The 20,079-nt window shown below is 38.8% G+C and overlaps 1 protein-coding gene across 5 annotated transcripts in view; it reads right to left on the minus strand.

Annotated features, from left to right (window-relative positions):
* OSBPL9 (oxysterol binding protein like 9) overlaps window positions 1-20,079 on the minus strand; it is a 161,441-nt gene that overhangs the window by 131,729 nt on the left and 9,633 nt on the right. For all 5 annotated transcript variants that reach the window (XM_043877048.1, XM_043877047.1, XM_043877046.1 and 2 more), the window contains exon 2: window positions 3,074-3,124. In XM_043877048.1, coding sequence (XP_043732983.1) covers window positions 3,074-3,124 — 51 coding nt within the window. The remainder of the gene's footprint in view (window positions 1-3,073; window positions 3,125-20,079) is intronic.

Genomic DNA, 20,079 nt, shown 5'->3' on the forward strand with positions numbered 1-20,079 from the left:
CTGGTAACAAAAAGGAGAAGTCAGAGAGGCTTAAAACACTAAAAGAATTCCATGCACCATGCTGACTTGAAGATGGAGGGCCACAGGACAAGGAGTATGTATAGCCTCTAGAAGTTAAGAGCAGATCTCAAGCTGACAGCCGGCAAGGAAATGAGGGCCTTGGTCCTTTAATCACAAAGAGCTGAATTCTTCCAACAACGTGAATGAACCTGGAAGCAGACTCACCCCTTGTAGTCCCTCAGAGCCTCCAGATAAGAGTCCAGCTTGGCTAACATGATTTCAACAAGGAGAGAACCTTTCTAAGATGTTTGATCTACAGAACTGTAGAAATATACCACGGGGTTTTTTTTAATTGTGGTAAAGTACACATAACATAAAATTTGCCATTTTAATATTTTTAAGAACATTCACATTGTTGTACAAAAATCCTAACCATCCATTTCCAGAACTTTTTCATCTTCTCAAACTGGAAACTCTGTATCCATTAAACAAGAAATCTCTAATCCTCCTAGCCTCAACCCCTGGAAACCACCATTCTATTTTCTGTTTCCATGAATTTGACAACTCTAGGTACCTCATATAAGTAGAATCAAACAGTATTTGTCACTTTGTGACTCACTTAATTCATGTAGCAAATGCCCTTAAAGTTCATCCACGTTGTAGCATGTGTCAGAATTTCCTTTCTTTTTAAGACTAAACACTATTCCATTGTTATGGATATTTCACATTTGTTTATCCATTCATCCATCAAATGGATGGATGCTTCCATGTCTAGACTATTGTGAGTAACGCTTTTGCAAACAGCACCTATGTATACAAATATCCAGTCAAGGCTGTGCTTTCAATTCTTTTGGGTATATACAGACATTTATATATATAAATGAGTGTTGTTTTAAGTCCATTATTATGAACATTGAGTAAGTAAAAGGAAATAATCAATCCTTTATTTATCCTATTTGAATTGTAGTACTGGGTAACCAAATAACTGATGAAGTGTTTCCTTATATAATTATTTCTGATAAAAAGTAAAAAAAAAAAAAAAGATAAAATATCATAATTTTGCAAATGGATCTAAGTATTACATCAACAGTTGGTAATATCTGGGAGTTCCCTGGTGGTCTAGCGGTTAAGACTCAGCAACTTTCAGTGTTGTGACCCAAATTTAATCCCTGGTTAGGGGACTGACATCCTGCAGCCAAAAAAAAAAGTCACTAATACCAATGACGAGCAAAAACCAGATATTGCCTCCTAATAAAAGAACACAACACCGCCTAAAGTCTTGCCAAAAGGATCAAACCTAAATCTGACTCAGTCTCTGGATCAGCTGCCAATATGTAGGAAAAGCAGAGACAGAGGAACATGCTGAATTGCACCAGTATGCAATCGATAAAACCTACACTATGGAAAACTCCTACAGGTCAAGGGTCTGGAGTCTTCAACAGATAAACTGCAAACAAAAGATATCAATTTTTTTAAATGGGCAAGATAAAATGTAGAATTTAGGAAGGCAAATCCAAGAAGTGGCTCCTATAAAACAAGAGTGGTTATTTTAGGAGACAGGGAGAGGGCTGCAGTTTGAATGGGACACACAGGCTTACACAGTAACTGGCCAAATTCTACTTCTTAACCTACAAGGTAGTCACAAGGTTTAATAAATAGTTAAGCTATATTTAAAAGAAAAAAATTGTCTATTAAATGTAACAATCCAGATTGAATTCAACTGAAGAGCTGTCTCACTACAGCTCTGCCAAAGTCTCACTATTGAGTCTACCTCAAGCCAAGAAAGCAGTTAATACCAGACTGAGCGGTGACTGAGGTCAATAACAAGTGCTTAGAAAAGCAATTAAACCAAGAAGGCAAAAGCAAAAACCAAAGGAAAGGGGAAAAAATAGCCAACAGTACAATAAGCTGAATTTTCAAAAATCTTTATGCTGTCATATATACACCATCTGTTCGAAACAAGCCTGTCTCATTTCCCTCCTGCAAATTCACCATATTTAACTCCTATCTCAGTGTCAAAATTTTTCCATTAGAATTTGATTTCTTTCTCAAAGTTATCTCCCATTTCTACCAATAACCTAATGCCAATAATGCTAACGCTAATCATATATTTATGAAATACATTTACATCTTCAAAAGTAAGGGTGCAGAAAAAAAGATGGCAGAAAGAAAGCAACAGGAATCCGAAAGAAGAAAATGCCACTAGAAGCTGATTTACCTATTAATAGATACGACAGAGATAGGCCCTTCTTTAGATACAGTTGAGTACTAGAAACTATATCCCCAACCATGCATTTCTCCTTGTCTTTAGCTATTCAGACAGTGGTGGAAACTGAACAGGAAATAAAAAGCAGTTTGAAGCTATAGGCCTGTACTGTCCAATAAGGTAGCCCTGAGTCGCATGTGGCTATAGGGCACCTGAAATGCAGCTGATCTGAACCAAGATGTGCCATAAGTACAAAAGACAGAGTGAATTCCAAAGACATAGTATGAAAAAAAAAAATGTAAAATATCTCAATAATTTTTTTATTGATTGCATGTTCAAATAATATTCTGGATATACTGGCATAAACAAAATATATCATTAAAATTAATTTCACCTGCTTTTTGCTTTTTAAATGTGACACAACAGAAATTTTAAATTATATATGTTGCTCACATTATATTTCTAAGGGACATAACTGCTACAACACCCATTATTTTATAGTGTTGAACAGAAAGAATTAAGCAGCTGAAAGTGGGGATTTCCCAGAGTTTTTCCTACTGCTTACTCTTGCCAACACTACAACTCATTTAATTTCCAGCCCCTGTCCCTGGACAGAAAACAGAGATTTAAAAAATCAGTAGGTGCATCAAGTCATGGATACAACATTAAATTAATGGGTCAAAAGAACTAACTATAGCCCTGGTTCTGGAGTTAACCTGGAGAAGTTGTTTTTCCTCTGAGTCTTAAACTTGTCTGCCCCAACAATTAAGTAAGGGAGTTAAACTAAATTTAGACTCCCATGAATCTGTCAAAATAGTTTTTTCTTTCTGTCAAAATTGGTTTTCATAAAAATGAATAAATACTCACTCTGAGTCTAACACATCCTCTGCGAGAGCCTCTCATCATTTTGTCCTTGGACTAAAAGAAAAACAAAAACATTAAATGAATAAAAGATAAACAGACTTTTTAGAATCATCTAGGGATAAAGAGATAAATTTTATAGTAAGATTCCTCCCTTTTCCCCATCCCTGTCCCACCCTACCCAGCCATCACTTAAAGACAGGAATTAGCAAATTTACAATGTTTTATCCTGTGCTTGGTCACTCAGTCATGTCCGATCTGCAACCCCAAGAACTGTAGCCAACCAAATTCCTCTGTCCATGGGATTCTCCAGGCAAGAATACTGGAGTGGGCTGCCATGCCCTCCTCCAGAGGATCTTCCCAACCCAGGGATCAAACCCAGGTCTCCCGCATTGCAGGCAGATTCTGAGACATCAGGGAAGTAGTTTATACAAATAAAGCTAATCACAGAATTTTATGTGTACCTTAAACATAGCATATATTACACTATATTTTCATTTTTCCTTCATATCCTTTAACTCTCAACTAAAATATGTTTCTCATATTTCAGTGAGTTTGAGAGTCACCTGAAAGGTGAAAAATTATCTGGGGGTTTAAGAATCACTCCCAGATGATTCTGACTCAAGCAAACAGAGAACACATTTTGAGAAAAACTGCTTTAACTTTGTCTTTGCAGGTCCCCAGATGGGTGACATTTTTTTTGCCTTTGAGATTTCTCATACAATGTTTCTCAGTTTAGAATATCCTTGACTCTGATTTTCTGCCTTGGATTGTCACTCATCAAGCGCCCTACCTCTCTGTCTGATTAGAATTCCCACCCCTGGACTCCTGGAGTCTCTTGTATGTTTCCCAGTCCTGGCATGTACCACCTTGGGCTATAGAGGCTGGCTACTTGTCTGACTCACCCACAAGACTGCAGATTCCTTAGGGGGTAGAAACTGTATCTGACTTATGCTTCAGAACAGTGTAGGTGTGCACACAGTAGGTGTTCAAAAAATATTTAGTGATAAAACATTTTTATCCTTTGTTTCTGATGCTAGACTGAGCTAAGCAAAGACTGTGTTCTGAACAATAAGCCCTATGTTGACATTCAGTAAATATTCCTAGAATTAACTTAGTCATGTGTAAAAAATAAAGTAAAACCTCAAACAACTAAAGCTTTAAAAATATTTAATACCTCAACAACTGGTATTTTTTCCACTATGTGACAAAGAAGTAAAACAAGCCAATATCATGGAGTTACATCTTTGAAGAAAACTGTCCCACTTTTAAACCACAGATGCCCTACATCCATTGTACTGAGCCACAGGCAAACTTCCAGCTACAAGATAACTATATCTCGGGGATTTCATGTACAGCACAATGACTATAGTCAATAATACATACTGAATACTTAAAAGTGGCTAAATGAGTAGGTCTTAAAAGTTCTCACTACAAAACAAAAGGTGATAAGTGGTGATAATAAGACGTGGTAGTGGTTGTGTTATTCAATCTTACTGTAGTAATCACTTCACAATATATATGTATATCAAAACATCACATTGTACACCTTAAATAATGTTACATGTCAATTATACCTCAATAAAGCTGAAAAAGTAAATTTAATAATTTCTCAGAGATGTTTGCATGCCTGTACACAAAGATCTGCCTTATCCTTCTCACTGCAACATGCTGTTAACATAGGCTATGCCATTGCTTTCGCTGATTGTAAGTTTATCAATGGAACAACATTACAATAAATCAAAGCAAACTTTCTTCAAAAATAAAAAAATGAAACAAAAAAGCACAGTAATGAGCTATAGAAATTCATGTTCAGAAATTACTGAAATACTGTAGGGTCTTCTTGCAAGTATAAGCACGACTCATATATTTTATAAAAAATTCTCAACATTAAGCAGGGTTAAAATGAGTTCTTTACTAAAAAACAGCTTGCAAAAACACAGTTGACAAAAACATTCCCTAAGCATTTAATAGCCCTTTTACTGTACCCTATATTTATCTTCCCTCCAACAGTGTCATGGCAAAACACAAAAATAATAATTAGGTTTGAAAATACCCAATGAGAGTTACAATGCAACTCAAACAAGCTAACAAACATCCTTGATTCTCTTCCATTTTTAAAAATCAGACTACAGTAGACAAAAAAAGGGCAAGACGGGGTAATAAATCAGAAAACACTGAAAGAAATTAGTAAAAATAATTACAACAAAACTAACTAGGAAACAATCAGACAAATTCAGAATGTGGGACATCCTATAAAATAATTGGCCTAGACTATTTTAAAATGTAAAAAAAAAAAAAAAAGACTAGCACATAAACAATTGTAAAAATAAATTAATTAAAAAGAGCAAAAATAAATAATGTGCATAAAGGCAGAAAGTACTGTGAACAGAATGCTCCCTGCCATTGAAAAAGATCAAGGATAGCAACAGAGACGTGATCAGGTCTCAAGCTTTAACCTGGGACTTAAAAAAAAAAAAAAAGAATTCTGATGCGAGAGAGAAGGTAGGCAAAAGAGGGTATTCCAAGCAAGGTGACAACATCAGCAAAGGAACAGGTACAGAAAACCTTACACATGAGGCCTTCACAGAAGTGTAACTGAGAACCCAAGCACAGGGTGTGAAGAGGGCGGTGGAGAGAGGTGGAGAGATGAAGCTGAAAAGGAAATGTGGGGACCAGGTCCTGCAGGGGGGTCTGAAAGAAACAGTGAGTAGTTAAGGAAATTAAACTTCAATAGTTAACGGAGAGCTAAAGGTTTATGAACATTCCCAAGGGTGTGTTACAGAAAAACAGAAAAAGTTAAATATGAGAAGTTGGGGAAAAGGGCTGATGGTGACTGATGACACAGCAAACGCAGCAGCAGCACCAAGAGCAGCCGCAGACTCTCGCTCACTGATGACCTCCACGTGACACGCACTTTACACACAGGAAACCTCACACGACCTTGCACTGGTGAGAGTTATGCACATAAATGAAGGTGACACCAGGGAGATCAAGTAAATTACCCGATTAAATTACATGTGTAAAATATAGCGGTTTGATGCAGCCGACACAGTTTGGAACGGCTGCCCCGCCAATCATTCTCCCACATCACACCTGTGCTGATACCCTTGCCTCCTCCTCCTTCTCCGCAATGACGCAGAGCCCTCTCCCTCATTTTCTTGCCACTCAGCTCCAAAGTGAGGCCAAAGAGAAGCTGGTATGGCTAAGTCCCCCTAGGCACAGTGAGTGCTGAGGGGTGGTTATCTGACCAAGCTGGCCAATCACAGGACCCACGACCTCAGGGACAAGGCAGGATGGAGTCCCTTCACAGGAGTTTTTCTACTGGGGTTCAGAGAAGAGTTCCTTCCTACATGTTCTTGAAGCTTAAGGAACAGCTGCCACAGGTCTTCTGCCCTCTACATGAAGGAAGCAGTAACTAAAGCATACACACTGCGAGGAGAGGAGAGAGGCAGAAAGTTCTAGCTGCAAGTGATCTCCAGCTACCCTCTGATCTGAAGCAAACCTGCCAATGCTATTCACTGAAGAGCAGGAGGTTTTGTTTTGGAAGTTTGGCAGGGTGGGGGGGTTGTTTTTGTTTTTGATGCTCTTAACGTCTTTCTTTTTTTTTTTTTTTTTTACAAATACAAGTAGTCATGAGAGAAAGGTAGAGCCAACAAACAAAACCCCAACTCCAGTTATCTTCCTACCAGGTGCTATGCTATGCTAACAATGTTCTCAAACTTAGTAACAAAAGTATTTTCTAGCAAGTTGGCACAAACATGCCTCCAAGCCACAAAGCTCAGCACCTTGAGAGGATCACTCAGAAAACAGATGCTAAAATCTTTTCAGCGATTTAAGAAAACAGAATCCCCCAGGAAGCAGAAAGATACAGGGGTGACATGTTTTACTTCTAAGAGGCTCCAGGACTAATAAAGATTGGTGGATTTGGTGGCTGGATTTGCTGGTTTCTTATATCTTATTAATGCAAGAGCAGTGGATTCTGTTACAACAAGCCCTGCAATCAAAAATAACTTTTTCGACTTTGCTGGTGGTCCAGTGACTAAGACTCCAGACTCCCAATGCAGGGGGCCTGGGTTCAATTCTTAGTCAGGAAACTAGATCCCACATGTTGCATCTGAATGATCCCACATGCCTCAAGAGAGATCAATGACCCCACGTTCCGCACTAAGACTCAGCCACCCCCAAAGAAATAATTTATATTAATCCTTATGATAATCCCAAGCTATTGATTCAGATTACAATTTGTATTAAAATTTCAAAGTAAATTACCACAAATATAATATAATGCTGCCTATCACAGGCCTGTCCTCCAATATCCATTCTCCTCTTCTTCCTTTCAGTATTAACATCCTCCACCCCAAATTTTAACTTATATGCAGAGTACATCATGCGAAATGCTGGGCTAGATGAAGCACAAGCTGGAACCAAGATTGCCAGGAGAAATATCAATAACCTCAGATATGCGGATGACACCACCCTTATGGCAGAAAGTGAAGAAGAACTAAAGAGCCTCTTAATGAAAGTGAAAGAGGAGAGTGAAAAAGTTGGCTTAAAGCTCAACATTCAGAAAACTAAGATCATGGTATCCGGTCCCATCACTTCATGGGAAATAGATGGGGAAACAGTGGAAGCAGTGAGAGACTTTATTTTTCTGGGCTTCAAAATCACTGCAGATGGTGACGGCAGCCATGAAATTAAAAGACGCTTCCTCCTTGGAAGAAAAGCTATAACCAACCTAGACAGCATATTAAAAAGCAGAGACATTACTTTGCCGACAAAGGTCTGTCTAGTCAAAGTTATGGTTTTTCCAGTAGTCATGTACGGATGTGAGAGTTGGACCATCAAGAAAGCTGAGCGCTGAAGAATGGATGCTTTTGGAACTGTGGTGTTAGAGAAGACTCTTGAGAGTCCCCTGTACTGCAAGGAGATCAAACCAATCAATCCTAACGGAAATCAGTCCTGAATACTCATTGGAAGGACTGATGCTGAAGCTGAAACTCCAATACTTTGGCCACTTGATGTGAAGAACTGACTCCTTGGAAAAGACTCTGAAGCTGGGAAAGACTGAAGGCAGGAGGAGAAGGGGATGACACGAGGATGAGATAGTTGGATGGCATCATGAATTTGAGCAAGCTCCAGGAGTTGGTGATGGACAGGGAACCCTGGCATGCTGCAGTCCATGGGGTTGCAAAGAATCACACGTGACCAAGCAACTGAACTGAACCCCAAATTCTACCTGAATACATGGTTCCCCTGCTGGCTATTACATTTCAAGCCTCTTGCAGCTAGCTCTATGCTGTATCTAGGTATAGGTCAGTAGGCAGTGAACAGAAGCAACGTGCAACAGACTGTCCCTTTCAAAAGAAACTGCTTGAAAAGAAATTATTTGCAAATGTAATTGAACATTATCCAGGACTGATAATGAAAAGTGAAAGTGTTAGTCACTCAGTTGTGTCCAACTCTTTGTGACCTCATGGACTATAGCCTGGGCCAGGTTCCTCTGTCCATGGAATTCTCCAAGTAAGAATACTGGATTATAGGAAAATGAAATAAAATGTTAAAAAATAAAAAAAGAGAAAGAGAGAGAAAATACTGGAGTAGGCAGCCATTCCCTTCTCCAGGGGATCTTCCCAACCCAGGGATCAGACCCAGGTATCCGGCACTGCAGGCAGATTCTCTACCATCTGAGCCATCAGGGAAGCTCTGGGACTGACATGTGTTAAGCCATACAACAGGCCTCAATAAATTTAAAAGGACATAAATAAAACAAAGTTTGTTGTTTGACCAAAACAGATTAAAAGGAGCACTCAATAACAGAAGGAAATTTGGGAAGTCCACAAATAGGTAGAAGTTAAATGATACTCCTAAACAACTAATGGCTCAAAGAAAAAATAACAAGGGAAACTTGAAAATACTTCAGATGAATGAAAATCAATATTCATTATTGATTAGTGAGGAATATTCCCCATCATTCATCCCTCAAGTTTTACACTACAGATGACTCCCACATCTCCCATTCCTCATTACAGAAGGCCTCAGTTGAGCAGCAGTAGATGGCACTAGTGGTAAAGAACCTGCCTGCCAATTGCAGGAGACGTAAGAGATGCAGGTTCGATCCCTGGGTTGGGAAGATCCCCTGCAGGAGGGCATGGCAACCCACTCCAGTATTTCTGCCTGGAGAATCCTCATGGACAGAGGAGCCTGGCGGATTACAGTCCACAGGGTCACAAAGAGTCAGATACGACTGAAGCGACTTAGCACATACACACGCACATACTACAGAGACTTTGCTGTTGTTTAGTCACTAAGTTCTGTCTGACTCTTTGCAACTCCATAGACTGCAGTACGTCTGTCCTTCTCCCCTGCTCTTCACTATCTCCCAGAGTTTGCTCAGATTCATGTCCATTTAATCGGTGATGCTATCTAACTATCTCATCCTCTGCCGCCCCCTTCTCCTCTTGCCCTTAATCGTTCCCAGCATCAGGGTCTTTTCCAGTGAGCTGGCTCTTCACATCAGGTGGATAGAGCTTTAGGAAAATATACAGAATCAGTATACAAGGGGACCATGATGTCTGGGGTCTTTCCAAGATCCTGGAAGATGACTGCCTCCCTTTAAAGAAAACAGACACAGAACAGAGATATATACAAGATCATCTTTAAGAACTGGAACAGCCTGGAGGTAATTATAATTATGACATTATACTAAGTATAGAAAGTATTAATAGTAATAGAACTACAGTAGGAAGCTCAGAACTAGAACCAGAAAGTCAGAAGTTTTGCTGACCAAGAGATTAGATCTGTTCTTGTAATAGGTATGTCTCTAATACAGAGATATTGCATCTTGATACCAAAGCCTGATGACATTAAATATCTATACACCTTTGGCCTGCTTCTGCATATAAATTTGGTATCCTATATAGCTTGCTTTCAGAGACTGTATGAATTAATGTAGGAATCAGATAGCCTAAATATGCAGTCTCCTTAACAATTATATTTCTTGTTATGAATTAACAAATTTGAATATTAATTTATGCAAGTGACCACAATATAAATACATTTAATGAATATTATTACATGTTAAACACTGTCATAAACTTTAGTTTTTTGTTAACATTTACTGAACTCTGAGATCTGATACACAGAGTACCTGATGAACTATGGACGGAGGTTCATGACATTGTACAGGAGACAGGGATCAAGACCATCCCTGAGAAAAAAAAATGCAAAAAAGCAAAATGGCTGTCTGAGGAGGACTTACAAATAGCTGTGAAAAGAAGAGAAGCAAAAAGCAAAGGAGAAAAGAGAAGACATACCCATTTGAATGCAGAGTTCCAAAGAATAGCAAGCAGAGATTAAGAAAGTCTTCCTCACCAATCAATGCAAAGAAATAGAGGAAAACAGTAGAATGGGAAAGACTAGAGATCTCTTCAAGAAAATTAGAGATACCAAGGGAACATTACGTGCAAAGATGGGCACAATAAAGGACAGAAATGGTATGGACCTAACAGAAGCAGAAGATACTAAGAAGAGGTGGCAAGAATACACAGAAAAACTATACAAAAAAGATCTTCATGACCCAGATAATCATGATGGTGTGATCACTCACCTAGAGCCAGACATCCTGGAATGTGAAGTCAAGTGGACCTTAGGAAGCATCACTATGAACAAAGCTAATGGAGGTGACGGAATTCCAGTTGAGCTATTTCAAATCCTAAAAGATGATGTGAAAGTGCTGCACTCAATATGCCAGCATTTGGAAAACTCAGCAGTGGCCACAGGACCGGAAAAGGTCACTTTTCATTCTAATCCCAAAGAAAGGCAATGCCAAAGAATGCTCAAACTACCACACAATTGCACTCATCTCATACGCTAGTAAAGCAATGCTCAAAATTCTCCAAGCCAGGCTTCAGCAATACGTGAACTGAGAACTTCCAGATATTCAAGCTGGTTTTAGAAAAGGCAGAGGAACCAGAGATCAAATTGCCAACATCTGTTGGATCATTGAAAAAGCAAGAGAGTTCCAGAAAAACGTCTACTTCTGCTTTATTGACTATGCCAAAGCCTTTGATTGTGTGGATCACAACAAACTGTGGAAAATTCTGAAAGAGATGGGAATACCAGACCACCTGACCCACCTCTCGAGAAACGTGTATGCAGGTCAGGAAGCAACAGTTAGAACTGGACATGGAACAACAGACTAGTTCCAAATAGGAAAAGGATACATCAAGGCTGTAGACTGTCACCCTGTTTATTTAACTTATATGCAGAGTACATCATGAGAAATGCTGGGCTGGAAGAAGCACAAGTTGGAATTAAGGTTGCCGGGAGAAATATCAATAACCTCAGATATGCACATGACATCACCCTTATGGCAGAAAGTGAAGAAGAACTAAACAGCCTCTTGATGAAAGTGAAAGAGGAAAGTGAAAAAGTTGGCTTAAAGCTCAACATTCAGAAAACTAAGATCATGGCAGCCAGTCCCATCACTTCATAGCAAAGAGATGAGGAAACAGTGGAAACAGTGGCTGACTTTATTCTTTTGGACTCCAAAATCACTGCAGATGGTGATTGCAGCCATGAAATTAAAAGACGCTTACTCCTTGAAAGGAAAGTTATGATCAACCTAGACAGCATACTAAAAAGCAGAGACATTACTTTGTCAACAAAGGTCCATCTATTCAAGGCTATGGTTTTTTCAGTGGTCAAGTATGGATGTGAGAGTTGGACTATAAAGAAAGCTGAGCACTGAAGAAATGATGCTTTTGAACTGTGGCGTTGGAGAAGACTCTTGAGAGTCCCTTGCACTGCAAGGAGATCCAGCCAGTCTATCCTAAAGGAGATCAGTCCTGGGTGTTCATTGGAAGGACTGATGTTGAAGCTGAAACTCCAATACTTTGGCCACCCGTTGCAAAGAGCTCACTTTTTTTTAAAAGACCCTGATGGTAGGAAAGATTGAGGGCAGGAGAAGAAGGGGACGACAGAGGATGAGATGGTTGGATGGCATCACCAACTCAATGGACATAAGTTTGGGTAGACTCTGGGAGTTGGTGACGGACAGCGAGGCATGGCATGCTGCGGTTCATGGGGTCGCAAAGAGTCAGACATGACTGAGCGACTAAACTGAACCGAACCGAACTCTTGTAATACTGGGGTAGTGCTTTAAACACAATTAAATATAATTGTATTTACCTCTCACACCAATCTTATGATATGAAGGTGAAGGTGAAGTCGCTCAGTCGTGTGAGACTATTTGCGACCCCATGGACTGTAGCCTACCAGGCTCTTCCATCCATGGGATTTTCCAGGCAAGAGTACTGGAGTGGGTTGCCATTTCCTTCTCCAAATCTTATGATACAGGTTCTTTTATTATATCCATTTTATAATTGAGAAAATAAAGGCTCAGAAAGGCGTAAGTTACTTGCCTATGGATTCACAGATAACAGGTAAGTAGAGAGGATTCCAATCCAGGTCTGACTCTAAAGATTATGCATTTCTACCACAGTTACTACAGATCTGGTTAACTTCAGTGTCCTTTCAAAGTTTCTCTGAGCCACAAAGGCTGTGTGTCAAATCAGAGATCCTTCTGAATTCATCAGTGCAAATAACACCCCACAAAGCACTGCAGCAGTGCTTCAGAGGGTGGTACCCCTGCCTTCTGAACTGCTGCTAGCAGATAAACCCTAGGTCATTAGACCACAGATAGAGGTCCACATTCCTTATCTGAGATTTCTGGATCAAACGTGCTTTAAAATTTAGAATTTTCAAACAGTAACATATATAGAGTACATAAACTGTCACACACCTGCAACAGAATCTGGAGTATTAAACATTTAATTAATTTCACAATCAAGCATACTAATATTTTGGTAGTACAACATATATTTATACTAAGCATAATAGAGATTATAACTAACCACACAGTTCAAGGCAGGCTTTACTTCCAAATGAGAATATAATACATTTAGAAAAAAAAAAAAGCTTCTGGAATTCAGAGACTCAGGGATTTCTGAGCTACAGGTAAAGGACTGGAGACTTGTATTTTGATCTGTGATCTCTTAAATTGTAAAGTCCCAGGTGTTTTTTTATTTCTTAAAAAGGATAATTTTATCTTCAAAAATTCAGGTCAACAGATCAGTGACGAGAACCACTTTCACAGGGTTTAATTAAGCACAACTCTGATGACGGGGATTTCTGCATACTTTCTAAGAAAAGTTATCTATAACATAAAATACTAAATAGTAACCTAAGGGCTGCAAATTACTTAGCACGTCAATATATACTGAACCTCAATGTATAGTTTCTATTTTTCTTTTATTCCTCAAAATCAGTTCAGTTCAGTCCAGTCACTTAGTCACATCCAACTCTTTGCGATCCCATGGACTGCAGCACGCCAGGCTTCCCTGTCTATCATCAACTCCCAGAATTTGCTCAAACTCATGTCCATTGAGTTGGTGAAGCCATCCAACTACATCGGCCTTGTCCTACTCCTTGCCCAATTTGGAACCAGTCTATTGTTCCATGTCCAGTTCTAACTGTTGCTTCTTGATCTGCATACAGATTACTCAGGAGGCAGATAAGGTGGTCTGCCTTTAAGAATTCTTTAAGAATTTTCCACAGTTTGTTGTGATCCACACAAAGGCTTTGGCGTAGTCAAGAAAGCCGAAGTAAATGTTTTTCTGGAATTGTCTTGCTTTTTCTATGATCCAACGGTTGTTGGCAATTTGATCTCTAGTTCCTCTGCCTTTTCTAAAACCAGCTTGAGCATCTGGAAGTTCTCAGTTCACATACTGTTGAAGCCTAGCTTGGAGAATTTTGAGCATTGCTTTACTAGCGTATGAGATGAGTGCAATTGTGTGGTAGTTTGAGCATTCTTTGGCATTGCCTTTCTTTGGGATTGGAATGAAAACTGACCTTTTCCAGTCCTGTGGCCACTGCTGAGTTTTCCAAATTTGCTGGCATATTGAGTGCAGCACTTTCACAGCATCATCTTTTAGGACTTGAATAGCTCAGCTGGAATTTCATTACCTCCACTAGCTTTGTTCATAGTGATGGTTCCTAAGGCCCACTTGACTTTGGACTCCAGGATATCGGCTCTAGGTGAGTGATCACGCCACCATGATTATCTGGGTCATGAAGATCTTTTTTGTATAGTTTTTCTGTGTATTCTTGCCACCTCTTCTTAATATCTTCTGCTTCTGTTAGATTCATACCATTTCTGTCCTTTATTGTGCCCATCTTTGCATGAAATGTTCCCTTGGAATCTCTTAATTTTCTTGAAGAGATCTCTAGTCTTTCCCATTCTATTGTTTTCCTCTATTTCTTTGCATTGATCTCTGAGAAAGGCTTTTTTATCTCTCCTTGCTATTCTTTGCAACTCTGCATTCAGATGGGTATCTTTTCTTTTCTCCTTTGCCTTTCGCTTCCCTTCTTTTCTCAGCTATTTGTGAGGCCTCCTCAGCCAACCATTTTGCCTTTTTGCATTTCTGTTTCTTGGGGATGGTCCTGATCACTGCCTCCTGTACAATGTCACGAACTTCCGTTCATAGTTCTTCAGGCACTCTATCAAATCTATTCCCTTGAATCTATTTGTCACTTCCACTGTAGAATCATAAAGATTTTGATTTAGGTCATGCCTGAATGGTGTATTGGTTCTCCCTACTTTCTTCAATTTAAGTCTGAAATACTAAATTAAATCTGCCCAAATACTAAATTAAATCTGCCCAAATACTAAATAGTGATTAATGTTATTTCACAAAAAATGACTGAAGGAAATGATAGGAGTGTGTTAAACTCCAGGAAGTTTATGCTGTTTATTTAGTACTTCTCCCACCAAACTTACAGTGATAATCCATTATTATCATTCAACTTCACTTTTCCATCAAAAATTGCCCAAGAGTGTTTCTCCTTATTTGGAAAAGACTAAGTAAGGGCCCAAGACAGTAAGATCATGAAAAGATGAAAAACAAGAACAGCACTAGAAAAATTTAAAGATGGGAAAATTTGTACAACATCTAAAATAATCTGGTTAGCAAGAACAATAACCAGAACCACAGATACTTGAACTCTCAGTCCTAATTCTAAGATTCATCCTACAGGCCTCAATTTAGAACAAGGTTATGCTACAAAAGCTCCATGTTCTCATTTGGAATTTAAAACCCAGAACAAATTCTTGCAAAGAAACTATTGAAAATGGTCTCTAGATTAGCTAGGAAAAGCACTTAAAATACAGCATGTGATCAAAAGATAGGGGGAAAGTTGTTATCAGTTCAAACACTGCCTAAGAAATTATTTTCTTAAAGAATTTCTTTTAGATATTGTTGCTTAAGGGAAAGCAGGACTACAAGGAAGAATAAGGAAGTTAGTCAAGAATTCAAGAACTATGCCGAAGGGCTTACAAGACTGTCAAGGACTTGATTAGTTAATGATCTATGATAAACATTTCACTTTTATAAACGGGGCGGAACAGGGGAGAAATACTTTTTAAAAGGGCAATTTAAAAACACTCATTCTAAAGAGACTTGTGATTGCCAAGGTGAGGAGGGGTTGGGGAGGGATGGCTTGGGAATCTGGGGTTAGCAGATGCAAACTATTATATACAGAATGGATAAACAACAAAATCCTATGTATAGCACAGAGAGCTATATTCAATATCTTGTGATAAACCATAATGGAAAAGAATATTTTAAAAAGTGTATATATGTATGTATAACTGAATCACTTTGGTGCACAGTAGAGACTGGCACAATATTGTAAATCAACTATAATTCAGTAGTAAATAAAACTTTTGTTTCAAAGAATAAAAACACTCATTCTTTATCAAGTCTAATTTTACTTCAGAATCGCTGTTGCTGTTCAGTTGCTCAGTAGTGTCTGACTCTCTGAAATGGGTTTAAAAAAAAAAATGAAGGCAGAAGAGTTAACACGCAAGCACAAAACAGTGGGTTGGTCACACAACATATCACCTATCTGAAATGTACATTTTATCCTCTTCTGGGTGACGAAAATTTCAAAGGAGAATTATGTTCAAGAATGTGCCACTATCTTTCTGTGGTCATGTTTTGTGAATATAAAAAACTCATTACTCAACAAATTCTAATACTTAGTATCTGCTCCTCCTTTCCCTTCTCTAGGAGGCTTTCACTTCACTGGAATGGAAAAAGGGTTTTTCATTCATCCTCAGTGTTTCAAAGAGAACGATCTAAGTCCCTGTCTTAAACAACTTAGATGTAAAAGGACTCAGTACTTTTTAATGATTAATCAATGCAGTTTGTACTTTAGAGTAGCCTATGCAGAAAGTTTGGGAGAAGGTAATGGCAACCCACTCCAGTATTCTTGCCTGGAGAATTCCGTGGACAGAGGAGCCTGGTGGGCTGCCGTCTATGGGGTCACACAGAGTCGGACATGACTAAAGTGACTTAGCAGCAGCAGCATACAGAAAGTTTATTTCATTGTGATAATGATGTAACTCAGTTATCACCTATAAGCAGACTAGTGATAACTTGGGTTTGTCATTTCAAAATATCAACACTAGCACAATTCAGCATCTATAGAGAGAACATTCTATCTGGAGTTAGAAGATTTAATCACATACAGAGAAACTATTGTGTGATTTTTTTAAGTCTCAATTTCTTCATGTATAAAGGAAGTAATATATAAACTACTTCACCTGTTGCTCATTCCATAAATATTTACTGAATACTCACTAAGTGCCAAGCATTGCTCTAGATGCTAAAGACAAAATGTTGAAGGTAAGTCTCTGTTCTCATGGTGCTTACTTACATTCCAGAAGAGGGAAACAGACACTAAACAAGAAAAATGAAATAAGTTTAGCAGCTAACAATAAATGCTATGAAAAAATACATTAAGACCAGTGTGCTACACCGAGGAAACCAGAACTGAAAGAGACATGTATACCCCAATGTTCATCACAGCACTGTTTACAGTAGCCAGAACATGGAAATAACCTAGATGTCCATCAGCAGACGAATGGATAAGAAAACTGTGGTACATGTACACAATGGAATATTACTTAGCCATTAAAAGAATGCATTTGAATCAGTTCTAATGAGGTGGATGAAATTGGAGCCTATTATACAGAGCCAAGTAAGTCAGAAAAACACCAATACAGTATACTAATGCATATATATGGAATTTAGAAAGATGGTAATGATGACCCTATATGCAAGACAGCAAAAGAGACACAGATGTAAAGAACAGTCTTTTGGACTCTGTGGGAGAAGGCAAGGGTGGGATGATTTGAGAGGGTAGCATTGAAACGTGTATATTATCATATGTGAAGTGGATCGCCGGTCCAGGTTCAATACATGAGACAGGGTGCTCAGGGCTGGTGCACTGGGATAACCCTGGGGGATGGGAGGGGAGGGGGGTGGTGTTCTGGATGGGAAACACATGTACACCTGTGGCTGATTCATGTCAATGTATGGCAAAAACCACTACAATATTGTAATTAGCCTCCAATTAAAATAAATTAATTTTTTTAAAAAATAAAATAAAATAAGTGTATATTCTAAACCATCAAGTAAAAAAAAAAAAAAAAGACCAGTGTGCTAGTGCTAGTGACTGACAGTGAGGTGTGTACTTTAGACAGGTTGTTAAGGAAAGGCTTCTCTGAGCAGTGACACCTAAATGAAGACCTCCATAACAAAAAGGGAATCAGGCATGGTACAGCCATGGGATAGTATCAGTCCAGGAAGCCAGAAAATACACACGAAGACCCTGAGACAGGAACAAGCTTGAGGTGTCCAAGGAATGGGGAAAAAAAAAAGCTACAGTGGATATAGTGGTGAGCAAAAGGTTTACTGTAGAAAGTTAAGTGGAGAAAGATCACAAGACCATCAGTTCAATTCAGTTCAGTCGCTCAGTTGCGTCTGACTCTGCAACCCCATAGACTGCAGCACGCCAGGCCTCCCTGTCTATCACCAACTCCCGGAGTTTACCCAAGCCCATGTCCATTGAGTTGGTGATGCCATCCAACCATCTCATCCTCTGTCGTCCCCTTCTCCTACTGCCTTCAATCATTCCCAGCATCAGGGTCTTTTCAAATGAGTCAGCTCTTCCCATCAGGTGGCCAGAGTATTGGAGTTTCAGCCTCAATATCAGTCCTTCCAATGAACACTCAAGACTGATCTCCTTTAGGATGGACTGGTTGGATCTCCTTGCAGTCCAGGGGACTCTCAAGTCTTCTCCAACACCACCGTTCAAAAGCATCAATTCTTCGGTGCTTACAAGGCCGTAAGTCATAGTAAAGAGTTTGAATTTTTTTTCCTATAGTCACTAGAGAATTTTAAGCAGGAGGAAAAACATGATCTTACTTTTTCCTTTTTTTAAAAGATCACTTGGGCTACTGATAGAAAATGGACTTTAGAGAGCAAAAAGGAAACAAAGAGAACACTTAGGAAGTTTTTGCACCAGACCCTGGTGGTTTATATGCTATAGTGGTAGCAAGGAAAAATGGAAGAGGTTATGAGGCTTAATGAAGTGATATATTTGACAAAACTAGAAAATACCTGCAACAGTGATTAATATAGTAGAGGCTTATGGCACACTGCACTTTCCAAAAATGGCCTATAATAGTATTTCTCATCCTACAAGCTCTTCTAGAACTTTGTCACTCCCTCATTAAGAAGAGGAGTCTTCTGTTTGTGGGTGGGTTTTTGAACTGCCCTTAACCCTGGTGGCTCAGAGGTTAAAGCGTCTGCCTCCAATGAGGGAGACCCGGGTTCCACCCCTGGGTTCGATCCCTGGGTTGGGAAGATCCCCTGGAGAAGGAAATGGAAACTCACTCCAGTATTCTTGCCTGGAGAATCCCATGGACGGAGGAGCCTCGTGGGGTCCATGGGGTCCATGGGGTCGCAAAGAGTAGGACACGACAGAGCGACTTCACTTCACTTCACTTTTAACCAAGTAGACTGGGTACTATCCAGCTGAGCAGAACTATGGGAGATAATACAGATTACTGTATATTGTCTTCCTGCATCACAGACAGCATAGGAATCTTAATCTCCCAAAGCCAGATGACTGAGATCTCATTAAGTAAGGATGAAGGAAAAATGATATCCTTTGCTCATTTTGCTACTTGAAGAAATACAATACAAAATGGTACAACAAATCACATAGAAAAATTTTTAATAAAATGCTTCTGGGTTGTAGAATATTATATATATAATGATTCCATTTGTATAAAATATACATAAAGGTGTATTTAAGCATAAAGAGTTGTTAGGAAAGCTATTCTCCAAAACACAGATAGTAGGATTTCAGGTAGTACTTTCCTTCTTTCTGTTTTATATACTTTTTCAGTTTTTTTAAAATTAAGAATATGTTACATCTCTTCAAGAAGAATGAAACTATATTTTTGAAACTTAAAGAGTAATAATGTCAAATTCTGCAGAGACAGTGCTATTAACATGAAAAGTTAAAAGCACCCACTGGGTTCAGCAGCAAAGCTTTCATTGGAGACTTTTGCTAGGATAGTCAGTGAAATTTGAAGGTGAAAACAGATTGCTGTACAGTAAATGCATGAATAAAGACAGACAATGTAGAAGACTCTTTCAATAGGTTTATCTAACTTGAAGAAGAGAGGTAAAGATGGTTTTTCCAGGGAGACATAGAATTAGCAGAGATATTTGTCAACTTGAGAGAGATACAGCCCAAGTTAATTTGTTAATGAAAAAGTTAGTATATCCTAAAATTCGTACAGAAATTCAACGAACCCAGAATAGCCAAAACAATCTCGAGAAAGAACAAAGCTGAAGGGCTTACACTTTCCAATTTCAAAACTCACTGTACCAAAAAAATGAAAAGCAACAAGCAATCCCAAAATGTATTAAAATTTTCCATATGAAATTGTTACAACTATGATGTTTAGTTGTTATATTGCAAAGTAAATATTCTTAAACAACAAAAGTCTATACATAGAAAGAAGTGGAAGACACATGGGCAAGAGGAAGGAGAAAGCAGAAAAAGGAGAAAAACCTATAGACTGAGAT

Source organism: Cervus elaphus, chromosome 20 (genome assembly GCF_910594005.1).
Source record: "Cervus elaphus chromosome 20, mCerEla1.1, whole genome shotgun sequence".
In the NCBI taxonomy this organism is placed as follows: Eukaryota; Metazoa; Chordata; class Mammalia; order Artiodactyla; family Cervidae; genus Cervus; species Cervus elaphus.